The sequence below is a fragment of the Condylura cristata genome, unplaced genomic scaffold (assembly GCF_000260355.1).
Source record: "Condylura cristata isolate star-nosed mole 26May11 unplaced genomic scaffold, ConCri1.0 scaffold00015, whole genome shotgun sequence".
Classification (NCBI taxonomy): domain Eukaryota; kingdom Metazoa; phylum Chordata; class Mammalia; order Eulipotyphla; family Talpidae; genus Condylura; species Condylura cristata.
Genome location: NW_004567116.1, coordinates 1065946 through 1075194, shown reverse-complemented (window position 1 = coordinate 1075194; position 9249 = coordinate 1065946). Strand labels below are relative to the sequence as shown.

At 64.6% G+C, this 9249-nt stretch overlaps 1 protein-coding gene across 1 annotated transcript in view; it reads left to right on the top strand.

The window, feature by feature from the left end:
* The window catches only part of RHOD (ras homolog family member D), a 12270-nt gene extending 4911 nt beyond the window's left edge, over positions 1 to 7359 (top strand). Inside the window, exons 2-6 of the mRNA XM_004683328.2 lie at positions 73 to 205; positions 3619 to 3706; positions 4491 to 4600; positions 6280 to 6414; positions 6858 to 7359. Coding sequence (XP_004683385.1) covers positions 73 to 205; positions 3619 to 3706; positions 4491 to 4600; positions 6280 to 6414; positions 6858 to 7025 — 634 coding nt within the window. The 3' untranslated portion in view covers positions 7026 to 7359. The remainder of the gene's footprint in view (positions 1 to 72; positions 206 to 3618; positions 3707 to 4490; positions 4601 to 6279; positions 6415 to 6857) is intronic.
* Positions 7360 to 9249: the final 1890 nt, after the last annotated feature.

Here is a 9249-nt window from a genome sequence, read left to right as displayed (position 1 = left end):
GGAGGGAGGGGCGCCGCTGTGCGCTGGGACCTGCCCGGGCCGGGGTCGCTGTGCACCCACCCGTCGGCCCAGGAGGGGTCGAAGGCGGCGAGCGAGGCTCCCCGACGCCGCCTGTGACGGGCGAGAAGGCGGCCAGCTGGAGCCCGTCCTGAGAGAGCGTCTGGGGCACAGCCTGGCCGCCGGCGCCTGCGGGGACTGCGGTCAGGTGCCCGGTGGACTTAGGGCTGGTCACTGAAAGCTGTGTGTCTCGAGCGGGTTCCCACCCCCCGTGCCCCGCCCCCAGACTGGGGGGCGTTCAGGGTTCTTTGAAGGTCCTCGGGGAAACTGCGGGGCTCCTCCCCCAGCTCCTGCCCAGCAGTGGACACTCCTGGGCTCTGCCTTGGTGTGTCCCTGAGTGATTGTGTAGCCTCTCCGAGCCAGTTTCCTCCCACAAATTAGGAGCTCGAGAACTCTGGGGGAGGTGAGGCCCAGAGACCACTGCAGGGTGCCCCCCATGCTGCGCACCCCCATGCTGCGCCGCCCCCCCCTCCCCGCCCACCGGCCTGCTGGCCGCTGACCTTCCCCTTCCCCAGCTCACCGCTGTGCGCTGGGACCTGCCAGGGGCCGGGGGTCACTGCACCCACCTGTCGGCCCAGTTCTGGAGCCCGGGAGTTTGCCTTCAGCACTACTTCACCCCCAGTGTCTGCCAGCCCCCGGGGTGGTGCTGGCACTGGGGAGGCTGTGGGAGCCCGAGAGGCCAGGCCTCTCCCACGGAGGCGGCTTCGAGACAGCTCTGGTGTGGTTTATGGAGCCGCTGATACCGCCACTGGCCAGACACCTTTGGTTTAAGCTGAGGGGGCGTTCTTCCGGGCCCCACATGCTGCTGTGCGAAACCAGCAATTATGGTCCCACCGAGAGCCCCACAGAGGCGCCGGTCAGCCAGGGCCCTGAGAGGGAGCTCCCAGGCTGGGCCCGGGGGCGGTGGCCGTGCGGAAGTGGGCGCTGTGCTGTTGGTCATTTGAAGGACTTGCTGAAGCCAGCCAGGGATCGCGAGCCGTGCTGTCCCCGGGGGGGGGGTGGACCCTGCCTTGTCTAGGCACTTCTGTTTGGGGAACCCCGAGTTCCCTGGGGGTCCTACCCTCCTGGCCTGAGAGGGCCCTCTGCTCTTGAAAGAACCACAAGACCCAAGAGCTGCAAAGGCAAAGGCCTTCGTGTAGCAGCTCAGAAGCCAGAGACCACCCTGCCTTGGGTCAGGGGCCAACAGTGACCCCAGGTCCTGATCACGGTGCCCTCCGAAGCCCCAGTGCTCTGCCCACCTCCCAGCATCTCCTGCTCCTGCCTCTGGACGCCTGCAGGCAGTCTCGAAGCCCAGAGAGCCCGCATAGGGGAGACTGGGTTTCCCGCTCACTGGCCTGCGCTGATGCAAACAGCAGAAGCGGTGGGCTGGGGTCTAAGGGGCCTTAGGGACCTTCGTCCGACCGTGGCCCAACCTCAGGCTCGGAGCAGCACAGTGTCCAGAGATCCCCTGTGGGAGGGTCCTCGGTGCCTGCCTGGGCCCTGGTGGTAAGGGCAGCAGCCATTCCCTTGGGGCCAAAGCCCAGGGGCCCCGGCAGGTGGGGCGGGAGGCGCAGGAAACACAGCTCTGCCTTCCCAGGCCAGCTGGGGGGCCAGCGGGGTCCTTCTTTGTCCGCACAGGGGCTTCCAGGAGTGTGTTGCCCTGGGAACCCCCGGCCCCATTCTTGTACTGGAACAGTCGTGAGCCTCGTGAGAGCAAACCAAGCCTGAGTCACTTCGAGCTGACCAGCTGGCCTGGCCCCGCCTCTGTGACTACAGACAGCGAACAGATAAGGCTGAGCACCGCTGGCCCTTTGCACAGAGTGACCTGCCTGTGGGTCCAAAGAACACCACAGAAGGTGTAGACAGTTTGTAGACTCAGGATGACGCTCCGGAGTCAGGGGAGGGCCACCCCCAAGCCTGAGGAGCGCCCCAGCCCCACAGCCTGAAATGGGGCTTTCCTGCTCTCCTGCCCGGGCACAGCCTGCCTCTGTGGCCTGAAGGACATGGTCTTCCCTCGGCCGCTGTCCAGAGTGTCACTTGGGCAAGTCGCTTCCCTGGGCTCAGTGTCCTCATGGGAATGGGGGACAGCACCAGCTCCCCGAGGTCGCAAGGAGCAGAGACGGTGGGCCATGCACAGCGACCCTAGAGCACATGGGTGCTGATGTCACCTCAAGGGCCCTGGCGGGACCCTGGCATTGCTCCCCAGAGCCCTGCACCTCAGCGATTTCTACTGCCGAGTGGGTGGCAGGCTGGCAGCGCCATGGCAGGGGCACATCTGGAGGCCCAGGGCCTGATACCAGCCAGTGCTCCCACCACACTGGGAGCGACATGCTTCCCCTGTGACCAGTGAGGGGACCGGCCCCAGGCCACCCAGTCAGCGCCAGCACTGGCTCCCAGCAGGTATCACACTGAACCCCACCAGGCCAGGGCCTGAGGGCCCTGGGGCAGGCAGAGGGTTTGGGGAGTCACCTTTGCTCTTATCAGCCATCAGGCCAGGCAGTGGAGACCAGGGCAGGCTGAACCAGTCCCCAGCCATCCTCCGTCTCCATCAGCACTGTCTGTTCGGGGCGCTTCTCCCCGCACCCTCTTCCTGAGGCCTCCTGGGTGGCCCTCGCTTGCCACCACGTAGGACACGCCCCTCCCGGAGGACATGCCTGTCTCAGAGGTGTAGCGGCTCAGACCTGAGTCACAGGCAGGTGGGGCCCCGCCTGGCACTGCAGGACGGAGGTGAGAGGGGGTGGGGGGGGGTGGACAGCGTCCCCCCCCAGGCTGTACCCACCAACCCGCCCCAGTAAGCCAGCAGCACAGCAAGGCTGTCCAACCTCCCCTGGGGCTCGTGCGCGGCGAGTCTGAAAGACCCCCCTACCTGCTTCGATGTGCCCCCCACCCAGCCCCTTCCGCACCCCTGCATTAGGGAGGGACACTGGTCCCTCTCAGCCAGCACAGCATGGGCCCAGCAAGCCCAGGGAGAGGCCTCTGGCCAGGTGCCCTCCCAGAGGCCAGCAAGCGAAAGGCAGAAATGGGGCTGACCGGGGAGTCATCCTGGGAACATGGGCCTGTGGGTGTGAGAGGTTCAGAGGCAGAGGGAGAACCCCCAAAGCGGTGCTCTTCGCAGGGCACTTGCTCCCCAGTGACCAGAACGGAGGAGGGGCGGGAGGTGAGGGAGTGGGAGGAAGCCATGGAGGAGGAAGGAAGAAAAGCGGGAAGGGGGGGGGGGAGGAAACTCCTTCCAGAAAGCAGGACAGCGGCAGGCAGGCCGGCTCAGAGTGGGGCTGACCCTCTCCAGAGACAGAGAAGCTGGCAGTTGGCCACAGGGGTCCGTCTGGCGCCAGGATGCCCACACGGAGCACCCCGCTGGTGCCTCAGAGCACCGGGCTTTGTGGGTAAAGAGCTACTTATCATGGGGCGCAGGCTCTGGTCTGCAGGGGTCCCAGCTCAAGGCTGGGCCTCAACTCAGTCAGCCTCTCCCCAGAACTGCTCGCTCTGGATGCCCAAGAGGGCTGTGGCGGTGCCTGGGGCCCTCCCCGAACACCGGCACCTGCCCCCTCCAGAAACCATCTCCACGGACCCCTGTCTCCTCAGAGCTACACCCCCACAGTGTTTGAGCGGCTCGGTGTGAATCTGCAGATGAAGGGCAAGCCCGTGCACCTCCAAATCTGGGACACAGCAGGTGGGTGTGCGGGGCGGGGTGGGGGGGCAGGAGGCGGAGGGGCTGCCCAAGAGCTGAGCACCCCGAAACTCAGCAGACACGTGCTGCTGGAGATGTAAAACCCCCCTCTATAGGTTCCTGGCTGGAACCCCCAGGCCCCAGGGCCTCACACTGACACAGGGCGGGCGGCCCACAGCTGCTGCAGCCATTTCATGAGCCAGGTCCTGGGGCCCCGGGACCGGACCGCTGGTCGCCCCGGGCTGTGTCTGCTGCCGTCCACAGCCCACAGCAGCACCCCTCCGGGCCCCAGAGACTAGGGGCAGCTGCTCCGGCCTCCTGAGCCTTCCGCCCTGGCTTCAACTTCTCGAAGCTCTGTCCCGCCTCCCAGGACATGAGGGTTATGCAATCACATCTGCACCAGAGACCACAGCCAGCCTCGGGGAGCCCCAGCCGCCCTGACTCTGGCGGGCCCTTTCTCCCTGCCCTCTAGCCCTGGGCAAACGGCCCTGCACAATGGCCTGGTTCCTGAGGCTGGGCCTCTGCCTGGCCGGCCACTCCTTCTGGAACAGGACAGCGTGGCCAGGGTCTCCCCAGCGGGGCTTTGCACGCCGGCAGGCAGGGCCGGTGCCAGGAACTGCAGGGGAACTGGGCCGCTCGGTGTCGGACTTGGGTGGGTCAGACCCCGAGACACAGAACTGGGTCCTGCCCCGTCCCTCACCTGGGGGGATGATCTCCCTGGTGGGATGTTGGGGGCCGCCGAGGGCAGGCAGGGGAGTGGGAGGAGTGACTGCCCCGCTCTGCCCAGGACAAGTGGATTACGATCGCCTGCGGCCCCTCTTCTACCCTGACGCCAGCGTTCTGCTCCTCTGCTTCGACGTAACCAGCCCGTACAGCTTCGACAACATCCCTAACCGGGTAGGTACAGGACTAGGCGGCAGAGCCCGAAGCCAGACTGCTCCCTGCGCCCCAGCCTTGACCCAGCCTGGAGCTCAGCAGGCCCTGGAGGGCACGGAGCCCCCGGGGTCGGTGGCAGGGTCTGGCCTCCGAAGCCCAAGCCCAGTGCTCCCTCCCTCCCTGCCTGCCTGCCCTGCCAGCTCCTGTCTGCCCCAGAAGCCCCCCGTATCTCCCCAGCCTGCATCTGCCCGTGGGCTGCACAGGAACCCCCAGACTCCAGCCACTCTTGGCATGGCCGCTGCCTAGCAGGATGTCCCCTGGGAATGTGAGGGGTCACCTAGCTTGTCCCTGGGTATTAGCGATGGGGCCCCTCCAGTGCCTCTTCGGGGGTCACCTCCAGCCACAGCACAGCCCCTCGCCTGCTGTGGCCAGGGCCTCCAGCCCTCAGCTGCCAGCTGACCACCATGACCATGTGGAGACGGTCACCAGGGCACCGTGGCACGATGCCGGCACGTGCCTCGGCCTTGCAGTGTGCCAGGGCTTAGCCCGAGCCCCTTTGAATAGGTACTGGTAGTGTGCCCAGATTGGGGGGCGGGGTGTGTGCACCAGGCTCATTCCAGGAACGAGGCCAACCCGGGACGGGAGCCCCCGAGTTCCCACCGAGCACCTCTCTGGGAGGGGGCTGGAGCCAGGTGCCCGCTGGTGGGGGGGCGGTGGCCCCGGGCTCTGGAGGGCAGCTGAGGGATTTGCAGAGGGAGTAGCTGGGCCGGGAGAGACTTGTGCTTGCCCTTTCCCAGCATGAGAAGGGGTGAGCTGGAGTCAGGGTGGGGTGAAGGGAGAGCTCTGAACCTCCAGGGAGGGGCAGGCCTGGGAGAGGGTCCCGGGAGAGGCCAGGCCAGGCTGGACAGCCTGTGTAGGGCAGGGCAGGGGAGCAGCTTGGGGATCCGAGGAGAACCTGGAGACTGGGACCCGGAGACCTGGTCGGGAAGGAGAGAGCGAGGCTTCAGCACTCAGGCGGGGTGCGGGCTGAGCGGTCACTGTTCGTTTCCCCAGGCGGGGACACAGAGGCCCCTTTCCCGGGGCAGGCCCTGACGGGGTGGAGGGTTGGGGCGTGTACCCAGGACCCCATCTGTCTCCAGAAGCCAGATGGTTTGCTGCCAACATTTTTCTGAAACTCGGCAGGCACGTGCTGCTGGAGATATAAAGCCCCCTCTGTGGGTTCCCGGCCCCCCGCCACCCCCGCCCCCATCCTGGCTGGAACCCCCAGGCCCCAGGGCCTCACACTGACACAGGGCCGGAGGCCCGCAGCTACTGCAGCCATTTCAGGAGCTGCTTGGCTTTGAAAAGATCACCTATTTCCTTCATACTTTACCCAGTTTGGGGTGATCACGGGGCCCCTGACCTTGGAGAGGGGCACGCTTCGGGAGCAGGTGGGAGCAGAGCTCGGGGCCCCCACCTTGCAGTTGTGTGCCCAAGGCAAAGTTCTAGAGCCTTCTCCCGGGTTACCGATGATGCTGGAACTTGCTTGAGGCACTTGGGGGGGGCACCGGCCGCTCCCTGTAAGTCTGCACCTGGTGGGTGTCTCCTACACTGGCCTTGCTGAGTGAGGGCCCGCGCCTGCCTGGACGGGCCAGTGCCCATCCTCCCATGGTGGAGAGGGATGCCCTCAGGCTGACGCGCGCTCGCCACCCTGCCCACAGTGGTACCCGGAGGTGAGTCACTTCTGCAAGAAGGTGCCCATCGTCCTTGTGGGCTGCAAGACTGACCTGCGCAGGGACAAAGTGCTGGTGAAGAAGCTGCGGAAAAATCGCTTGGAGCCAGTGACCTACCACAGGGTAGGGAGGCCGGTGGGGGAGGGCGCCCGGGGAGGGGCCCTCTGGCTCAGCAGTGCCGTCGCTGGCCCGCTCAGGGTGTGAGGGATGCTTGGAGGTACCGGGAACACACTGGAGATTCTGCCAGTGGGAGGCCGAGCTGGGCTTGGTGTGCACATTGGATAGTCCTGCCCACCCGCTCCACAGATGGGGAATCTGAGCACCCCAGCTTTCAGCCTGCAGGTCTGGGTCAGGCTGGGAAGCTCACCGGTTGACGACTGGCTTCTCTGGGAAGCACACGCCCGTGCGGGAACTGTGGGGCACTCTGCTGAAGCCATGAGCCAGCTCAGTTAGGCCCGGAAAAAACTGACTTTCCACTCCTGTCCTGGAGATGCCCTGGGGTTGTGGGAGGTGGGACCTGGGCCCACCCCCAGCACCCTGCAGCTCAACCGCTCGCTCCCCGTTAGGGCAAGGAGATGGCGAGATCCGTGGGCGCCGTGGCCTACCTCGAGTGCTCGGCTCTGCTCCGAGAGAACGTCCAGGCCGTCTTCCAGGAGGCGGCCAAGGTGGCCCTCAGCAGCCGCAGCCGCAATGTCTGGCGGCGGATTACCCGGACCTTTTGTGTGGCGACCTGACTGGCGACTTGGGGACCTCCCGACCCCACAGCACTGGAAGGAGCCAGCGCTGACCCTCTGCCCCGTGGGCTCTCTGGACTCCAAACTGCACTTCATAAAGGTGGCCTCCTTCGAGGTCGGACCCATCCCAAGTGGATTCCTGGACTGGAGTGGACCCCCTCTGAGCCTGGGTTTAGGGCCCCACCAGCCTTGGGACAGGCAGTGGGTCCAAACTCCCAGCCCTGTACGGCACATCCTGGCACTTCCACCCCCTGATGGCTGCTCCCGGGACTGCACCTTCTGGACCTGGTCTCCCCCGCCAGGCCAGCTCCTTCCTCCAGTAATTAACACCTGAAATGACATCCCTGGCCCCTTTGTCCTCTTGTTTTGAAATGCCTTTGCTCGGCCCTTCCATCACATGGACCAGCCCACCCCATCGAGGCATCAAGTGGAACAGCCTGAATCCGAACTCAGCTTTGTCTGGCTCGGACCTTAGGCTCCTGACTTCAGGGCGCCACATCCTCATCCATGAAAAAGGGTGTCAGGGAGCTAGGTGCAAAGGGCTTAGCAGGTGGCTGGCTCCCGGCCAGCGCTCACAAAAGCTCACGAGGATTTTACCTGCAAATACAATAGGTGATGCTGTGTTAGCCAATTAGTGCGGGTTCTGTAGAAAAACAGAACCAACTGGTGTGTGTGAGAGAGAGAGAGGAGGGAGAGAACTGTAAAGCTCACAGTCATCGGTAAACGGTGCCCGGCGCCCAAGCTGGCAAATCTCAAACCAGTCGGGCAGGCTGAGCTGATGTTGGAGTCTCAGCCCAAACCCGCCGGGCCACCGGCCAGCCAGTGATTCGGGCAGTTCTGGGCTGTGCACTTGAGTCCTGTCTTCCTCTGGAAACCTCAGTCTTTTCTCAAAGCCTTTAACGACCGGATGCAGCTAAACCACCTCAAACCACTTTCTCGGTTTCATCCAAACTGGTCGAGGGGCGGACCACTTCCGCCAGGTGAGGGCTGAGGGCTCAGGCTTTAGGGCTGAGCTGGGCAGGTGAAATGATGCTAGGGATCTGCTGAGAAAGCCCCGTCTGGATCGTGGGTCCATGCCAAGGGTTTAGTCTAAGCTTTCAGGAACGGGAAGCAAATTGTCCTGGCATGGATCTCTAGCCAGGGCTCCTCCCAAAGCACACCCCCTGTCCAGACGCGCCCCGTTGTCCCCCATCCCCACAAGCCGAGCCCAGAAAGTGTGTTCCCGGCCCCCGCAGCACCCCCGCAGCACGTACTTTGCCCGCCAGCCTTCACGCTAACTTCCTCCCTGCTCACCGAGCGAGGCCCTCGGCCGCCGTGAAGGCAGGGTCCGGCCTTGCCCAGCCCCTGGGGAAGGGGTGCCTGGCAGCATCAGGCTGTCCCATCTGGGTTCGCACACGGGGTGTAATTGTGGGAACTCCATCTCCCATCTGGCCAGCAGGGACTGGCCCGCCCAGCCAACAGGGGTGCCGTGAGGGTGCGGAAGTGCGGCCCAGCCCCGGGCCAGGCAGAGGGCGGCATGCACGAAACGCAGGGGTCACTGGAGCCGGCCGAGCTCTTGTGCGTGAGGACAAGATGCCGACCCAGACATCAGGCTCCCACGCACTGCTGGTGCTGAGATGACCAGGGACTCCATTCTCTATTCTCACAGCCTTGTGTCCAGGGGACTGATGCCTGACACGATGACAAGAGCCACAGCTCTGTCCCCAAAACTGGCCTGTTTGTAAGATAAGGTCAGAGGACAGGCTGACCCAGAATGAGGCATGGGAGGAGCCACCCTGAGCGGGATGGGGAGCAGGTGGTGAGTCCCTTCTTGTGGCTCGACAGCCTGTGGGGATGCCTTGTGCCACCTGCACAGGCTGGCGAGGCCAGAGAGGGGGCCGAGGACACAGGGTGTATTAGCAAGAAGAGGAAGAGTGATGGGCCTGGGCCGGGCGGTCTCGGGTCTTCCCACCTGATCAGTGGGAGGAATCGGTTCCACCTGTTGCTTATCTCTGGGTGGTGTCGGGAAAATTACAAATCCGTAATTAGGTGGAGAAATTAGTGGGTGTTGTGGTTAAAGCCACGTACCTGGGGGTCCAACACGGTGTCCATGCAGCTCTGAAGGGACTTCTGAGCAAGATCGACGTTGACGTCAGTGGGGAGTCAATAGTGGGGAGTCTTCCACGAAGAGGGCTCCATCGCCAGAGGTAGGACCTCATCCAGGACACAAGCTGGGGGTCGAGGT